At 42.6% G+C, this 18,566-nt stretch overlaps 1 protein-coding gene across 6 annotated transcripts in view; it reads right to left on the bottom strand.

The window, feature by feature from the left end:
* Positions 1-4,084: 4,084 nt before the first annotated feature.
* The window catches only part of MLLT3 (MLLT3 super elongation complex subunit), a 138,698-nt gene continuing 124,216 nt past the window's right edge, over positions 4,085-18,566 (bottom strand). For all 6 annotated transcript variants that reach the window (XM_082204929.1, XM_082204930.1, XM_082204931.1 and 3 more), the window contains 4 exons: positions 15,295-15,391; positions 14,647-14,718; positions 13,447-13,518; positions 4,085-8,109 (listed from right to left, as the gene is read on the bottom strand). In XM_082204929.1, the coding sequence (XP_082061055.1) occupies positions 7,978-8,109; positions 13,447-13,518; positions 14,647-14,718; positions 15,295-15,391 (373 nt within the window). In that variant the 3' untranslated portion in view covers positions 4,085-7,977. The remainder of the gene's footprint in view (positions 8,110-13,446; positions 13,519-14,646; positions 14,719-15,294; positions 15,392-18,566) is intronic.

Genomic DNA, 18,566 nt, shown 5'->3' with positions numbered 1-18,566 from the left:
GTTACATTGGGGAGAATGTGTGTCGCCCAGAGTGGCTGGGAAAACCCAGCCAGATGGGCAGGGTACAAATAATAATAATAATAATAATAATAATAATAATAATAATAATAAATAAATAAATAAATAAATAAATAAATAATTATTATAATGGTTCTGGGGCTCAGGAGTGTTTGATCACACAGGAGTATAAAAAAGTAAATCAAAAGCTTCCTTACCTGACAGATCAGCAGCTCCTGTAGGCTCAGCTCCATTCAGCGTCCTGTCCCTCAGCGATTTAGCCCCAGGCAAGTGTTAAAATAATAAGAGGTCCTCCCTGTGCACCTTGTTCAATGGGTCCAATGGGATTTAAGCATATTCTCTGGATAAACGCTCATAGTTCTTCACCCAGTGTCGAGAAATAAATTTAAAATACTCTTTAAAAAATCATTGCACTCTGGCGTTTGTTTCTAGGTCAAACAGTGGCTTATGGGAGGGGTCACTCTAACTAGTTTCCCAGTGCAACCTTCTCGAGCTGTCCCCACCCCTGCAGATGCAACAGGAACATCTGCAGAAGAGATGCTTTCACGTGCACAACTGGATGTGCAAAGGCTCCCCTACTGCAGACATTCACAAGGTCCTGGCCAATGCCATGGGGTGGGAAAAGCTAGAGTGGGACGCATCAGTTGTTGTGCTAATTACTGCTGCCTTGCCTGTTAATGATACTGCCAAATGATGCTTAGACGTTAGTACTGCCTATTGTAAGGCTGCTGTTAGAAAAACAACTTTCACACAACCTGGTATGCAGGCTAAGACCCTACCTGCCCGCGGACTGTCTCGCCAGAGTGGTGCATGCTCTAGTTATCTCCCGCTTGGACTACTGCAATGCGCTCTACGTGGGGCTACCTTTGAAGGTGACCCGGAAACTGTAATTAATCCAGAATGCGGCAGCTAGACTGGGGACTGGGAGTGGCTGCTGAGACCACAAAACACTGGTCCTGAGAGCTCTGCATTGCCTCCCAGTACGTTTCCGAGCACAATTCAAAGTGCTGGTGCTGAACTTTAAAGCCCTAAATGGCCTCGGTCCTGTATACCTGAAGGAGCGTCTCCACCCCCATCGTTCAGCCAGGACACTGAGATCCAGCGCTGAGGGCCTTCTGGCGGTTCCCTCATTACGAGAAGTGAGGTTACATGGAACCAGACAGAGGGCTTTCTCGGTGGTGGCACCCACCCTGTGGAACACCCTCCCTTCAGATGTGAAGGAAATAAGCAGCTATCCTATCTTTAAAAGACATCTGAAGGCAGCCCTGTTCAGGGAAGTATTTAATGCTGTGCTGTTTTTAACATTTCATTGGGAGCCGCCCAGAGTGGCTGGGGAAACTCAGCCAGATGGGTGGGGTATAAATAATAAATTATTATTATTATTATTATTATTATTATTATTATTAACTTCCCTTTTGTAATATCTGGCGCAACTTACCTGTGTCACAATAACAGAATCCGACACTTCTGCTCCGTTTTAAAGGGCTACTGCTGTCAGTGGTGAAGCTCGCCATTTCCAGCACCAGATGTACCTTTTAGTAGTGTCTAGTTTGATGCTTTTGAATTATGGTGCTGGAGGAGACTCTTGAGAGTCCCATGGACTGCAAGAAGATCAAACCTATCCATTCTGAAGGAAATCAGCCCTGAGTGCTCACTGGAAGGACAGATCCTAAAGCTGAGGCTCCAATACTTTGGCCACCTCATGAGAAGAGAAGCCTCCCTGGAAAAGACCCTGATGTTGGGAAAGATGGAGGGCACAAGGAGAAGGGGACGACAGAGGACGAGATGGTTGGACAGTGTTCTCAAAGCTACCAACATGAGTTTGACCAAACTGTGGGAGGCAGTGGAAGACAGGAGTGCCTGGCGTGCTGTGGTCCATGGGGTCACGAAGAGTCGGACACGACTAAACAAGTTTGGCCTGAAGTGACACACCAAAACTGCACATTTTGGATAACTTGGTTTGGAAGAGAACATTGTTAAATCCAGTATCCACACCTCTGCTAGCAACTCTGACCTAATTATTTTGGCATTAAATACATTCCCAAACAATCCCTAGTATAGCAGTTAATTTTCAGAGGTGCTGTGGGTAAAAATCTCCCTAGAGCACACATTCTTGGGTTGGAAAGCTCTACCTGTCAAATTCCAAAGATGCCAAAGTGCTGCGGTTTCTTGTGTGCTCCGATACACTCTTTTTTCCTATCCTTGCAGGTTCGAGGACTGAACTCTGATGCTGAAGGGGCAGACATGGGCAAGATGGCACCCCGAGCAAAAATTTGGTGCCTACCCCAAAATATTTTTTATTTTCACAATAATTCACTGTTGCTTTTTTCTTTCTGAAAAAAAAACAAACGGTGCTGGTACCCACCTGAGGGCCATTGTGTGCATGGCAAGAAAGAGCAGGGCAAAGAGAGGGTGGCTGGAAACAAAAAAGAAGAGGCCACGATTGATGGGCAGAGAGCAAGGGGGGGAACCCAAGAGGGAATAATTGGGGCCGACAGTCATTCTGAACCTGTGGGAGAAGCAGGCAAAGCACAGCAGCCGCTCTTGTGACGGAGCTGGATTTCTCCAGTGTGGTGCAATGGTTAAGAGCGGTGGACTTGGAATCTGGTGAACTGGGTTCGATTCCCTGCTCCTCCACATGCAGCTGCTGGGTGACCTTGGGCTAGTCACACTTCTCTGAAGTCTCTCAGCCCCACTCACCTCACAGAGTGTTTGTTGTGGGGGAGGAAGGGAAAAGGAGAATGCTAGCCGCTTTGAGACTCCCTAGGGTAGTGATAAAGCGGGATATCAAATCCTAACTCTTCTTCTTCTCTTTTTCAGTTTTCTCCTCAGACACTATGGTGGGTGCCTGGCTTGCTCTGTTCTCCCCCCACCCCCGGCCACCCTTTCCACACACACCCCGGCTGTTTGCTTCTCAGTTCCGGCAAAGTTGCTCCTAGCGGGGCTGGGAGGGAGACAATGACATGAATTGGCCATCTCCTTTCAGTCCCTCGTGATGTGGTTTGAGTTGGAGTCGCCTCCACCTTGCCGATGGGGGGGGTGAGAGGGAAATGGGGGAAAGTGTCATACCACCATTTGCAGCATCGGTAGGAGGAAGCAGCAGTGTCAGTGGGGAGGCAAAACCGGGAGATGGCGGTTCACCGTATGTCCTGCCGCTCTCAGATTTGAAAAACAAGGTGATGGTACAGTGGTACCTCTGGTTGCGAACGGGGTCCGTTCCGGAGCCCCGTCCGCAACCTGAGCAGAACGCAACCCATATCTGCACATCCGCAGGTTGTGATTCGCCGCTTCTGCGCATGACGTCATTTTGAGCATCTGCGCATGCGGCGAAACCCGGAAGTAACCCTTTCCCATCCAGTATACCTGAAGGAGCGTCTCCACCCCCATTGTTCAGCCCAGACACTGAGATCCAGCACCGAGGGCCTTCTGGCGGTTCCCTCATTGCGAGAAGTGAGGTTATAGGGAACCAGACAGAGGGCCTTCTCGGTAGTGGCGCCCGCCCTGTGGAACACCCTCCCTTCAGATGTGAAGGAAATAAGCAGCTATCTTCTCTTTAAAAGGCATCTGAAGGCAGCCCTGTTTAGGGAAGTTTTTAATATTTAATGCTGTATTGTTTTTAACACTTGATTGAAAGCCGCCCAGAGTGGCTGGGGTGACTCAGCCAGATGGGCGGGTATAAATAATAAATTATATCATTATTATTATTCTGCTACTTCTGGGTTGCCGCGGGACGCAACCTGAAAATGCTCAACCTGAAGCAAACGCAACACGAGGTATGACTGTGCTGTGTACTGTTGAGTACCGGCAGGGGGGGGGGAAGGACTGGATCTTCTCGATATTATTTTGTGTCCCCTTAGCTCTGTGCCCTGTGCACTTGAACCATCCAGATTGCTCTAGATCTGGGACTGCTCAGGGCTAAATGTTCAGTGTTCGTGTAATGAAAGGGGAACAAAGCTGCTGTAAAGTTAAAAAGTTTATGCTGTAGCATTTTAACCTTACCTAAAATATGAATTCCCCCCATTGCCAAGAGACTGGGTTCCGGTTAGATAAATGTGACTATTTGAAATTAATTGAAAAAGGATTTATTTTGTTTCAGCATACAAAATAACTAAGTAATTTTTTCCCCAAAAAGGACACCACTTACCAGCTTTTATTCTACCAGAATTTTGTGGAAAACACTCTTCACTTTCAACACACAAATGCAGCTGAAATGTGTTTATTCCATCCTCATTCTCACCAAACTAGAGAACTAACATTTTATAAGGGTGACTGATGAACTACATGCAAGTCAGAGTTAAGAGTCTACTGTAATTGCAGTAATATTCCCTTTACATAGTTAACCCCTCCACCCCCACAAATTCTGTACACCAGCTACTATTTTTGTGGCTCCAAGGACTTATTTTGCCAGGTTTTTATAAAAAACAAAAACAAAATAAAAAGTGATTTGTCCAATATATACTCAAAGTTATGCGGGTCTGTGCTCCTTCCAACAACCTCTTAAAGAGTTTTTGCCACAAAATTTAGTTAGAAAAGTCAAAATGGACCAAAGAAAAGCACACACTTTTTTGTGTTCAACTGAAATGAAACATGTCGAATGAGCACCATTAAAAAAGTGAAAGATAGCCTTTTCAAACGTTTCATATAAAAATGTTAACAAAAGTGTAAAAAATACCCCACTCAGACACCCCCTCCACACTCCAACATCACATCATATGCTTGATGTCAAGAGATTTCAAAAACCTCCCACTCCAACAATTGCACATTAATTAACATGTGGACTTAAAAAAGAACGTAACGCTTCAAGTATGTTTCATGCCAATCATCAATAAGAGTCATAACATTACTGAAGAAAAAGTACACTTGTTCTTTTGGAAGCCTGAGAAAGACTTTCCATAGATTATGGTCAAACAACATTTTAATTTAAAAAACAAGAACACCCACCCAAACAAACACACATACAAAAAAGGAAAGAAAAAAAAGGAAACAATTTCTTTGGACTTAAAGAAACAGAGTTAAGAATTCCCATTTGATTATGAAGAAATACCCCTAAATTAGGAACCTAGTTTTTACACTAATGCACAAAACCCTGCGCATGGAATGATGAAACTCACAGATGCTTCTACAGGTTGACTCTGTGGCAATAGCTGGCAGCCGGCAAACAGACTGACACTGGGGATATGGTAGCTTCTCAAACACAGGCTTTTTTTCTTTCTTTTTTTTTTTTTAAGGCTGACAGATCCTTTGGACCCAGAAGTATTTCTTAAGCAACATCTTTCATATGAGGGTAAAAACCGAAATCCTAACTTGAATGGCTTCTTCCAGTAAGCGTCTCCTCCCCAGCCTCCTGTTTTGTAAAGGGTTTCTGATTAGTTCAATGAAAGTAATGTTTTTAACCGAAAAGAAATATTTCTGGAAGTTAGGGTGGTCAGAGATATATCTATTTTTCAGCCGGAACTCAGTTCTAGTGGGTGCTACTAGCATTCGAAGAGAACAAGGGAGGTGTTCATAGTGAGTTCCGGCACCTCTTTTTCTAGAAAAATAGCACTGAACGTGGCAGCGTGTTTAGCAGATTCAGAACCTTTTAGGGAGCAATCCTAAGCTCCTGAAGAGGGCGACAGAGGGTCCTTTGAATGTTGCGGACCTCCGCTCTCTGCCAGCGGAGTGGGAGGTCTGAAGGTGGAGAAGGAGGTTTGCCATTGGAGGCCTCCTTATTGCAGCAACTGGGGATGAAAAGGGGGAAATTGTGGATCTGCCAGATCCGAAGCTCACCTGTTCCACTGACATGACCCCAAGGAGGGAGGAAAAGCACATCAGCCCTGGAGCTGGCCTCTCATTTTCCCTGCTATCGAAACCAAGGGGAGGGGAGGGGAAAGTGTGTAGTGGAGTAGCAGAGCTGGGTGGAAAAAATCACATTGGGCAACCAATGTGCCCTTTGGGTTTCAGAAAGTACATGGATAGATGAGTCCCAAAAGCCCGGGACACCAATTTTCACGGCCCTCTAGTGTGCATGGTAACTCGTCTACCAGAAGTCACGTATTTAGCATTAACTCTGGAAATGTAAACTAAGCCTCCTAGGGCAAAATATGTATCAGGAGGTTTGGGTAGAATCGAGTCTACTGCAATATGCTAAACATATTGCAATAGAATTGAATTTACTGCAACATGCTAAACAAATGAGCCACCACACTCTCCAGAGGGCCGTGGAAATATGCGTCCCAGGCTTTTTAGCTTTGTCTACCCAGGTACTTTCTGAAACCCAAAGGGTGGGTGCATTGGTTGCCAGGTGTGAAATATATTGGCATTATTTTCAGCTTTCCTACTCCACTCGTGGGAGCGGGGCCTGCTGGTGCAAGTCTGGCAGGCATTAGGAAGTGGCAGTTCGTCTGCTTTCCCCACCAACCAGCCATAGGATGCTCTGCTAGCCAACTGAAAATGTTTTCCCTTAACTGCACAGCAGATAATTTTTTTTGAAAAATATATATTTAATACAGGTACTTACAAAAACTGTGGATGACAGGTGCCGTCTTAGAAAAGGCACCCCCCCTCTTCATTTCAACACAGAAGGAAATGTATCTTCTAAGATGATGCCTACTGCGATATATGCATGAATCTTCTAAAAATAAGGAAAGTAGACTTCTATCTTCAGAAGTATTGTTTATTCACATGCAAACTTCTGCAGGTGTAATTGATTAATCAATTAAAATTAACATGATTAATCAACTTTTTTTTAATTGGGTTGACAGCCCTACGATCAATGAATGTTACTTAACAAGTACTGAAATTTTGAAAGTTTCCCATCCTGTAATTGTCTAACGGCCTAAATGAAAATGTTTTAACTGATCGGGTAGAAAAAGAGCCAAAACCGAAATCTAAAGTAAACAGATTATAATATACTGAATGAACAAAGAACCAAATTTATGCCTCTATTTTTAGTAACAAAAATGAATGAACTGCACACCTGGGCAGTTGAGTGCTGGAACTCCTAAGTAATAAATAGCTCCAAATTAAGGACTTTCTACAACATTTCCATAGAAAACGGGACTAGGTCTCTCTCTCTCTTTGTTTATGGCAAACTTCTAGAGTGCTTCCACTTTTATGGTATCTAATAACACATTAAAACATACACAAAGATGTGGGTGGAAAAAACGCTGGATTTAGGATAGTATACAGTAACACTTCTTTCCTTTTAATGAACGTCCTACCGGTTTATTGACTAAGGCTAGAAAGCAAGTCGTGGTTCTATTTGGCGCATTTTCTACTGTGGTCCGAGGTCAACACACAAGGGCAGCTGATGGGAGGTGGGGTGGATTCTGCTACAGCAGACTGAACAGTAAAAAAAGGAGAGACTTTTTTTTTTGCCACCCCCGCTCCCCAACTTGGCATCTCGTTTTGGGGGACTGCGGAAACGGAAACAAGACGACGGGGCTTTTAAACTGGTCAAGGGAATACCCAAAAGTCAGGAAAAAGTGGCGTCCAAACAAGCACAAGGTCAGAAGGCTTTTGACAGCGGTGGCGCTGGATCAAAGGAGAGAATAGACAGGACACATCTGGTAGAGTCCCTTCCCTCAAGGACTTCAGAATATGCGTATGCAATAATAAATAGATCAGTTATGTAATAAGGCAGTGTGTTGAACATGCATTCGTCTTGTGGCCTGGAACACCACATAGAGAGATACATGATATCATACACATTCATTAAGTGTTTTTTTTTTCAAGGCTATCCAGGCTAACTCTTCCAGAGCGTTTCCTAGGTGAGAAGAGCAAATCCTCTGAGGCTTGTCACGTTTCTTCTCCTTAATCGAGAGATGACGACTGGCTTTAAACAAAATAATAAAGCTGAAGAGAGTTGGTTGGTTTCGCTTGTTTGCTGCCATTTTGGTTGCATCACTCTGAATGTTTTATTTCTTTTTTTAAAAAAGAGAGAGCACAGTTTTCGATGCAGCCAGCTGCCGTGTGTGCTCAGGATGCTCCAGCCGTTTCCAGGTAACTCTGTAACTTCCTAACTGTGGTTTTGTCCAGTGAGCAAAGGTCAAAGTCAAAGGTTGTGTTTGTGATATGAAAATGTCCCGTTTCTTCTATGAGGTTTACAATCTGTCGTTAAAAAGAAAGAGAGAGAGAGAGAGAGAGATATAAAATGTTATGTTTAAATTAAAGATTCTGCTCCCTTCACAGAAAGGGATAGAGAACCTGTGCCCTTTCCACATGTCATTGCAGGGTTTCCCAAACTTTTGTCTCCAGCTGTTTTTGGACTACAACTCCCACCATCCCTAGTTAGCAAGACCAGTGGTCAGGGATGATGGGAACTGTAGTCAAAAAACATCTGGAGACCCAAGTTTGGGAAACCCTGTGTTACTGGATTCCAGGTCCCACCAGTGGCATACAGCATGGCCAGTGGTCAGGGATGGTGGGAGTTGGAGTTCAGCAACATTCAGAAGGTACCAGGTCTCCCACTCTTGCCTTCATGTTAAGGGAGTTTTGCCATGCAAAAACACCTTCTAAATCTCCTGCGAGATCTTTGGGCAAGATCCACTGCCAGAGATTCCACCATGCATTACAACATTTTAGAAAGACAAAGGAACTCCTTTCGCCTCCCCAGTCAAGCTCTTGCAGAATGAACTTCTTCGTTAGAAACTTTTTTGGCTGACATCCCTATTGGTTTATCTTCTGATTTTGCAAAATGGCATTGTGAATTGACGGGCTTTGCGGATCAGTTTTCTTTCATGTCTATTGTTTGTGTGTGTTCCTTGTCCTGTCGTGGAAAAACTTAAAAGCCATTAAACTATGCGTAATATTTTTGTATGTGTCATCTAAGCAGTGGCAGCGGCAGGAAAAACAGTAAAAGTAAAAATTGCATCCTTAAAATAACTGATTAAAACAAGTGATCCTATCTTTTGTAAAACAGCTTTAGGTCATTTACAATCAAGCGGTGTATAATTTTCACAAAATAAACAAACGATAGAATGATGGTTTCCTATCTGCCTTCCAGGGGATTGCCAATATGAATGCATGAAAGTGCCTTCTGTAGAACGACTGGTAACTCTGGCACAGAACAGTCTGCTCTGACTGTATTCCAGCATCTCATCCAGAGGTTTCCTTTAGCCCTATTAACTGTCTGAAATCCTTTTTAACTGGAGTTGGGAGGGCCTGAATTTTGCAAAGCATGCACTCTGCCAGAGAGCTGAGGCAACTGCTAATGTATGCTTGTTTTACAATCAACATACATTTATAGCAGTCCAGTTAGTTTTGGGGCAGGGAATGTAGCTGTCTACATTTTACTGCCATCATTGTATGGCAAGAAATGGATCCCTCTTCTTCCTACAGACATCTGCAACCTACTTTAGGTTTTCCTTTGACTCCCTCTCCTATGAGCTGAACTATCCAAAGTTCACTTTTGCTTTATTTCAAATGCCAACATTCAATCTGTTGCTCGTTTACAGTTGACCAAGAAAATCCATTCGGACTGCAACATTAACTCCCATTACTGCATCAAATTGCCATCTCTGTTGAGTTACATTATAAAAGCTGAGCTGAAACTCTGCCTTGTGTCCCTGCCACATTTTGAATTATTTCAGCAGATGGAGTTTTCCTGTTTTAAGTAGAAAGGAAGTTTCTTATTTCAAAATTAAGTTAATATGAACTGCACGGATTGCGTATTACCTATAAGATGCAGCCCTGAAGCCAGTGACATGAGAAATGGATCAATATAATCAAAGGAAAAGCATCTTTTGGTCATAGTTCATCCTTCAGGTGCTATAAGCAATCAAACTTCACTTGGATTTGCCCTAGACCAGGCAACCCCAAACTCGGCCCAATTCCCATCATCTCTGACCACTGGCCCTGTTAGCTAGGGATGATGGGAGTTGTAGTCCCAAAACATCTGGAGGGCTGAGTTTGGAGATGCCTGCCCTAGGCGTGCAGCCTGTCCACTGCTCTTTGGGGCTGGGGGGGGGGATAATATTTTTTCCCTTGATTTCCCCCTCTAAAAACTAGGTGCGCCTTATGGCACGAAAAATACGGTATGCATTGCAACAAGTCAGCTGAAAACAGCCACCTGTTCCCTCTGACAGCTCTGGCATGTATGACAACTTTTTACACAACACTCAATGGCTAACAGGGAAATAGCCTGTGTTATCTTTCCAAGAGTTAAAAATGTAATCTTAATGTATGTTTCACTTAGCCCCGAGTCGAACAGTTCATGAAGAATTTCAGAAAAACTTGCAGAAGCATCCCCCCCTGCCCCCAACAGAACTATATTTGATACGCTTCCCTGTGATACTGTGCCAAAAAGGGGGCCTTCCATTAACTCCCATGATAATAAATTTCAGGAATTCAAAAGCAGTTAGGAAGTGTTAACAGATGCATTTTAAAGCAATGCAGTGCTCTTAAAAGTAACGAGAAATAAAATCTCATTTGTTGATCGCTATCTACACTTTCTAAGCTTCCAGCTAAGAGCAACATGAACATTTGAACCCGATTCTTCATCCGGGCCTCTGAGAAATGCAGCTACAGTGTCAAAGCCACCTGGTGCGTCTGAGTGAGATGAAGCCCCTTAGTTTTAATGGAGGCACAGAATACATCAAGATATACCCAAAAAAGCTTTAGGGGAATTCTTGACCGCCTGCCAAGGCGATTCAGGTTAATGCTTTTAATATCAGCACTCATGTTCTTATTCTATTGGAAAACACTTGGAGGGGGGAAGACTTAAGATTATAACTGTCAATATTTCAGATTACCAGAGTTGAAAAACAGAACATTAAAATACTTCAAACTTAGACCCAGGATGCAAGAACCTAGGGAGTTTTGTTTGTTCTTGACGAAGTGTGCTCTGCTTTGTTTTAATGTACAGTTGTTTACACACAGTCATTCTCCATCAATTTCATTGCCATCTATCATGCTGCAGCAATTGAAATGCCTTCGGGGAAGAATGTCTGCTTGAAGGGCTGGGCTTTAGCTAATGGGAAAGATTTCATTTTAACCTTTAAGAAAGGTTTGAAAGGATTTGGAATTCTCCGTGTCCAAAAAGACTACCTTAAAAGCTATTATTTATTGTTATGCATTGCAGTTCATTTCTTGTGTTATGGTAAAGGTTTTAAAAACTGCTACAAAAAACCCCAAACAAACTCTTATTTTAATCTTTACAGCCTGCTAATGAAATGTTTGGCTAAGAGTGCCCAGGGCCACCCAGAGAGCTAAGATCCCAGACAGGATTGGATCCCAGTCTGCTGCACACAGATTCAACAGCAAACTATTCTGCTGGGACCATCTACTGGCTTTCAGTAGTTAGGGATCAAAATCCACACTTTATGTATCATGACCGTTAATATAGCTTTACTGTGACATCCTGGTGAATAAGTAGTGACCCTTGGTTCTATTTCCCTTAAGACTGATCCACTGCCAGCCATAGTTTCAAATGAAAGGCACTGTTGAACAATTACCGTATTTTTCGCTCCATAAGGCACACCAAGTTTTGGGAGGAGGAAAACAAGAAAAAAAATATTCTGAATCCCAGAAGCCAGAACAGCAAGAGGGATCTGGCTTCTGGGATAGCCTCTGGCTGTTCTGCCTTCTGGGATAGCCGCGCCAAGCCTCTTCAGGGCAGCGGGATGATGGCTCCCCCTGCCTGGAAGAGGCTGTGTGCAGCTAAGGCACAAGCCAGGAGAGGCACTGCGCAGAGAGGGAGAGCTGCGCAGCGCCCCTTCAGCGAAGCGGGAGGAGGAACAGAAGGGGCTCCGTTCCTCCTCCCGCTTCACTGAAGGGGCGATGCGCAGCTCTTCTCTCTGTGCGGCGCCATTCACTCCATAAGATGCACTCACATTTCCCCTTACTTTTCAGGAGGAAAAAAGTGTGTCTTATGGAGCGAAAAATATGGGACTTTCTATGCTCAGTATGAAATGCAGGTTCCTAAACAGAATATGAGCCACTTCACACACTACATTTTTTTTTTAGACACACATAACATCTACATCTAAAAGAAATTTAAACTGTGAATGTGATAAACTAGTGTCTGAAAACAAACTGGCTTCACTGAAGGGGCGATGCGCAGCTCTTCTCTCTGTGCAGCGCCATTCACTCCATAAGATGCACTCACATTTCCCCTTACTTTCTAGGAGGAAAAAAGTGTGTCTTATGGAGCGAAAAATACGGTAATTTATATGCTCAGTATGAAATGCAGGTTCCTAAACAGAATATGAGCCACTTCACACACTACATTTTTTTTTTAGACACACATAACATCTACATCTAAAAGAAATGTAAACTGTGACTGTGATAAACTAGTGTCTGAAAACAAACTGATCATGCACCGTCATTTGTTGGAGCTCGGATTGGTTGTGGCTCCCTGCTGAGCATACCTCGGTGTGTTACTCTATAATGTGTGGAATAGTACTAAATTGGAGTAGGGGGGAAACCTCACTGCAAAATAATCTCTTAACAACTGACTCTTTGTAAACAAAACATAAAAAGTAGATTGCTTTTTTCCTATTCAGAGTACAAAATACATGCTATCAGCTTAATATACAGATTGCAACTGTATATAAAGATAGAAATTCTTGCTAGCAAAATACACGAAATCAGTTCATTACCAGTCATTTTTTTGCTTTGTTTTTTTGGCCAGTAAAGTCCACAATGAAAGACACATTTGGAGAAATCAGAAATGGCGTGCACAGATGTGTGTGCATACATGCACACAAATCTCCAAACTTCTGGGGAATCAGTTCTTGATTACAAAGAGTAAATTTCATTACAAAAAGAAATATTTGAGGCAACTGAAGTGAATACTAGTGCTATTTTTTTTAAAAAAAAAAAACACCTGAAATTATTTGGGGTGATTCCAACTGAATTACATTCAGCGTACTCACTCTGGAATCAATGGACTTAAGCTACTTAAAGTCCATTGATTTCAACAGGTCTGCTCAGAATATGATTTAGCTAGGTACCACTCAAGGATTGACAGTTCCTGCACTTGAATCTTCCTGTGGTAACACACAAGCCTCAGTAGAAAAGTTGAGTTTTGATACTGAACGGCTAACACATTCAAAGCTGCAACATGCAAACTCAAGTATAGTTGAAAAATACAGAAGACTGAATTCAGTGTTACAAACTGAAATTTGTAATGCTAGGGATGCATTAAAAATCTGTTGAAGTTTGCCATTGCCAGGAACACTCAAAGAAATATCCCTCAAGAAGACGTGGTGTGTTTTGTCAGCAGAAAACAGTGCTTATAGTTTGAAACTCTTGCAACATGCTAATCTCTCAGCACATATGTCACAATTGTTAAGATGTAGGCAGATGGATTATCAAATTCTACTAGAAGATCAGAGTTGTGTTCTCGACTTTGAAAAGTGCCTGGCGTGCTCTGGTCCATGGGGTCATGAAGAGTCTGACACGACTAAACAACAACATGCTTAGCACAGAAAGTAGACCTCTCACCTGTTGCAGTACATGTCTTTCCCTTAGTGTCATTAACCTTCTGTGAAGCTCAACTAGCTCATCAAGATATGCCTGGAAATAAACCATTCAAAAACAAACAAAAAATGAATGTTTTATTAAAAAAAACACACCACATTTGTATTCTGGTGTATAGACAAATATTTATATTCCAAGACAGCAAAGCAATGGAAATACAGCCGACTCACAACTTTGTATAGTCAGAACAAGCTCAGAACCACCCTTGTGTGATTATCCCTACTTTTTCCAAGATGGTGCTTTCCCCCCCAAGAGTGGGCTTTGCCAGCCAGCTCTACAAGGTGGAGAATTTTTAAGCTCAACGACTTGCTTACCGGACTCTGGCGAGCAAAGCAAAGCAAAGAGCATTTAAGCTCTCCACCTCACATGCATTAGATTTATGCATTTTCAGTTGGCTTGCTGCCACGAGCGTAAAACTGCGACGACACAAGTTAAATGTGCGCAAGTTGCGATGAATTAAGTATGTCATAAAACACAGTGATGTACAATAAAGCCATGATACTAACAATAATGTAGCTAACTGCTAAAAAAAACAACTCAGCAAGATACAGTGGTACCTCGGGTTACATACGCTTCAGGTTACAGGCTCCACTAACCCAGAAATAGTGCTTCAGGTTAAGAACGGTTTCAGGTTAAGAATGGGCCTCTGGAACGAATTAAGTACTTAACCCGAGGTACCACTGTATGGGCAAATTAAAACTCATCTTAACCTGTTGTGAACAAATTGTAAGGTGTACCTCTTAGGAAGCGCATTGCATTCCAGAACCATAGTGCTATGGCTAAACACCCCCTTTCTTTTGTTGTTACGTAGCACACTTCTGGTGTGTTGGGCAAACACAGGCACTCTGGTGTGGAAAAAGACGCTCCTTCACATATTTGGATTCTAAGCCTTTTAGGGTTTATAAGATTACCTGTACCTTGAACTGGGCCTGAAATTGAACTATTCAACTTCACTTCATTTAAGAGAACAATATATACATAATAAGTAATTAAAATGTAGAATAAATTGTGCAATATAGGGATACTAAAATATTGAGTAACTTAAAAACACTTCATTAAGGCATGTGCCAACCAATGTTTCTTATATACTGAAAGATCCAATACTTTTTACAGATTTAAGAAAGATTATGAATCATGATGCAAATACTGTTTCTTTTAATTTACCTTATCGCAATCGCCATTCTTTATCTGTTTATCAGATTTACTCTGCTTTATAGGACTCTTCACTTCTAGAATCTAGAAAATAAGAGTAAATATTTAAGGGCATCATAGGGCTAGGACTGAGGATCACTAGAAATTCCACAACCAAATATCTCAATGGTTTAAGGATGTTCAGCAGCCAATTTATCTAACCTACATATTTTTTCTGTGAACCGCTCTGAGTTCTTAGGATGAAGAGCAGTATATAAATTTAATAAATTAAATAAAATAATAAAAGCACGGTGCTCCTTCGAAGCATGGAGCCCTCTTCAAACAGATAGCATACGGGGGGGGGGGCTATTGAGAGTTAGCTTGCACTGTCCAAATGATACAACTGGAAGCAAAAGCCCCACACCTAACTCAACATTTTCTGTTCTCAAAGGCCAGTTTGAAGCAGAATTATATGAAGTGAATGTGTACATATTTTAAAGCTCTTGACCACATGCACATCCCAGGGATTAAAGTAATAGTTTCTCTCTGTTTTTGTCACACAGGACACTCTCTCTGTTTTACACTGACCAAATGGCTCCCAAGGCAGAAGGACAAGAGAGAAAATATCCACTGGGAAAATGAAGTGATGGTGGCTGCAGCAGTCATGGCGCAAAACAGTACCTGGTTATTGTTGGTTTTTAATAAAGGTGGGGGTTCGTGGCGGAGGGGTGAAGATGCTGAACTGCTGTCGCTGTCGCTTCCATCGCTCAGACTAACCCTGAGAAGGGAAAGGGAAAGGAACAATAAATTTATTAAGATGTGCAACATAAAGGAAATTTTCCATGGCTTACAACTGACATCACAGCCCTAACAATCGGCTTTCAAAAAGCAAGTTTGTGGGAGAAGTTGAAAAGTAGGTGGTAGCAATGTTAACAGATTAGGAACAAAAAGCCCAAGTAAGAGAAAAGCCCAAATAAGAGAAACCCAATTAAGATCGATGCTTTCCAACTTTCAATAACTTGATGATCCCAAAGGTGAACCCAACTCTTTTCTGTTTGCGAACACATTCTGAATAAAAAGTATGCAAAACTGCAATATTCACCTGCAGTTTTCTTGAAATGGTATCTTAATTATACATAGCTAAAATTGCTTCTGATAGTCAAGGTGAACTATCTACAGGTGATGCAATGTGGCCACCAGTACCAAAGAAGAAGAAGAAGAAGAAGAAGAAGAAGAAGAAGAAGAAGAAGAAGAAGAAGAAGAAACACTTTGATCAGGATAGAAACTTCTGGAAAAGAGGGTTCCCCACCTATTTTGGAGCAGAACATTATCTACAGCACCCCAATAGCAAATCTAAAAAATAACAGCCACTCAGAATTTTCCAACTTGCTTGAAATTCTGAAAGTTGCCTTGTATACAAGTTGTAGTTACTTGCAAGTTCTTGATATTCCAAGCCTGAATTTTCACAGGTCAGAAACGAACACCCCCTTTCCCCAGGCAAGTCCTGCTTCCTGCTTCCTCTGTTACTTCTTCGCCCCAGGTATTCCTATTTAAATGTATTTTTTGTCAAAAACTATATGGGTTTGTACTAACCCACCAAGGCACCCATCTGATTTCTCGAATTCTCAACCAAGTGCAGTAGGCAGGCACTCTTGCTTTCAAGCTAATGTTGGAAGTTGTAATGCTATGGTCCAATAAACTACACACACAGACACACACACACACACACACACACACGTTGAGAGTTGAGGCCTGACTAACCAGAAGACAACACACATGATATACTCATTAAGAGAGTAGCATATCTCAAAACAGAAGACAGGCACTTCTTCAGCTTTTCCTCCACTTAAAATTCTTTATTTTATTAAGCATAATTATACCTCACATACACAAAAAAGTCCTCAGAGTAGCTTCAGCTCCTTTTACTCGACCCTATAATACAGCTCAGCACTGATTATAGGGCACCTTATTACCCCTCTCAAACTCCCTCATCTATTCATACAGGCAGAAGGGTTATAGCCTTTCAATATGTATCTCAAAATGAAACCAACATACAGGGTTGGAGGAAGGTCATAAGGCATGACTATTTTCTTCGCAGTTTAGATATTGTCATTTGTATGGACACACACAGACACTGAAGAAGACAGAATGCCATGTCCATTTCAACACAGCTCCCCTGTCTCTTCCACGTACTGCAATCGGAGGACACAAAAGTACAGCACCATTTCAGAAGCAAGATAATAATCATTTTACTCAAGGCTGAGGAGAAATACCATGCCTATATGACTATGTTGTGTGAAGAGGAGCTAGATGTTTTGAACGCTTGAGTGTCAGTTGAATGCTGCTGGGAGCCTGACAGCGTCCTGAAACACATCTGCAAAATTCAATATACATTCACTTCAACTTCCCTATTAACAAACCGTCACATATCCTTCAAGAGAAGAAATTTTTGGAAAACCATTCATACATGTTTCATCCAGGGCTTTCCCCCCCCCCAGCCGGAACTCACTGGAACTCAGTTCCTGCCCCACTCAGGTGGGTACCATTGCCATTATAAGAGAACAAGGGAGTTCCAGCACCTCTTTTTCTAGAAATCAATCAATCAATCAATCAATCTTTATTACGGTCCAGAGACCCAACAAATCGTTACAAAGCAATGCACAATTCAGACAGCCTACCTCCAGGTTAAACAAGCATTTTGTTCAGACTTAAAGATAGGGATCATTGGTTCTTGCAACCACCAATAAAAACTTCGCCGCTGCTAATGTTCTAGCGTTTGTCCGGTCTTCCAATAGGAACCTGACATAGTGAGCCTCTGATTTTCCCAGGAAAGGGACCAGCAAGGGTAATATCAGTTCAGCCCTGGCTTGCTCGTATTTCGCACAGTGCAGCAAAATATGTTTTGAGCACACAAGCAAAGTCTGATTTTTCTAGAAAAATAGCACTGGTTTCATCTGCTGTGTAATGATGCTTATTGCCATGCCAAGTGTTGTTCTGGGACGGCGACAACATCTCCCCTGGATCTGGCAGTCGTGCTGGAGGCGAGGGGATTCCCTGGGCTTGGGTTCACTCAGACCCAGGAAGTGAATTGCAACTTGCCTGCCTATTTGGCCAATAGCAGGCAGCCCCACCCCTTCGCTTAAAGAAAGTAGATTTCAAAGGGGGCGGGCGCTGAGTATTTTCCCCCCCTGAAAAGGGGGTGGTAGGCCAAATAAGTTTGGGAGCCTCTGTTCTATGAAATGCTACAGCATTTAATCAAAAAGCCACGCAGACACCCCGGGTCTTATAAACCAACCTCCCTACAACTCCATATGTTTGAAAGGCAGTACTCAAAATATAAACACACACCCCATAATTCTTATGTTGTACAAAAAAGTGTTCAGCTTCTCTTCTATGGGCAGGTTCTGCCCCCCTCATAACACCCCAATTTCTTAGATAATTCCTCTGCATTTTGAGTTTCCTTTCCCCGTGTGGACTTTTATTTCAGCCTATCCTCTCCCAGTAGTGATGTATGGAAGTGAGAGCTGGACCACATAGAAGGCTGATCGCCGAAGAATTGATGCTTTTGAATTATGGTGCTGGAGGAGACTCTTGAGAGTCCCATGGACTGCAAGAAGTTCAGACCTATCCATTCAGAAGGAAATCAGCCCTGAGTGCTCACTGGAAGGACAGATCCCTGAAGCTGAGGCTCCAAGACTTTGGCCACCTCATGAGAAGAGAATACTCCCTGGAAAAGACCCTGATGTTGGGAAAGATGGAGGGCACAAGGAGAAGGGGACAGCAGAGGACAAGATGGTTGGACAGTGTTCTCGAAGCTACCAGCATGAGTTTGACCAAACTGCAGGAGGCAGTGGAAGACAGGAGTGCCTGGCATGCTCTGGTCCATGAGGTCACGTCACGAAGAGTCGGACACGACTAAACAACTAAACAACAACAACACTCAAAATATAAAT

The sequence above is a fragment of the Podarcis vaucheri genome, assembly GCF_965113315.1.
Source record: "Podarcis vaucheri genome assembly, chromosome: 17".
Classification (NCBI taxonomy): domain Eukaryota; kingdom Metazoa; phylum Chordata; class Lepidosauria; order Squamata; family Lacertidae; genus Podarcis; species Podarcis vaucheri.
The sequence above is the reverse complement of the archived record's forward strand: the minus strand, read 5'-3'. Positions and strand labels throughout refer to the sequence as shown.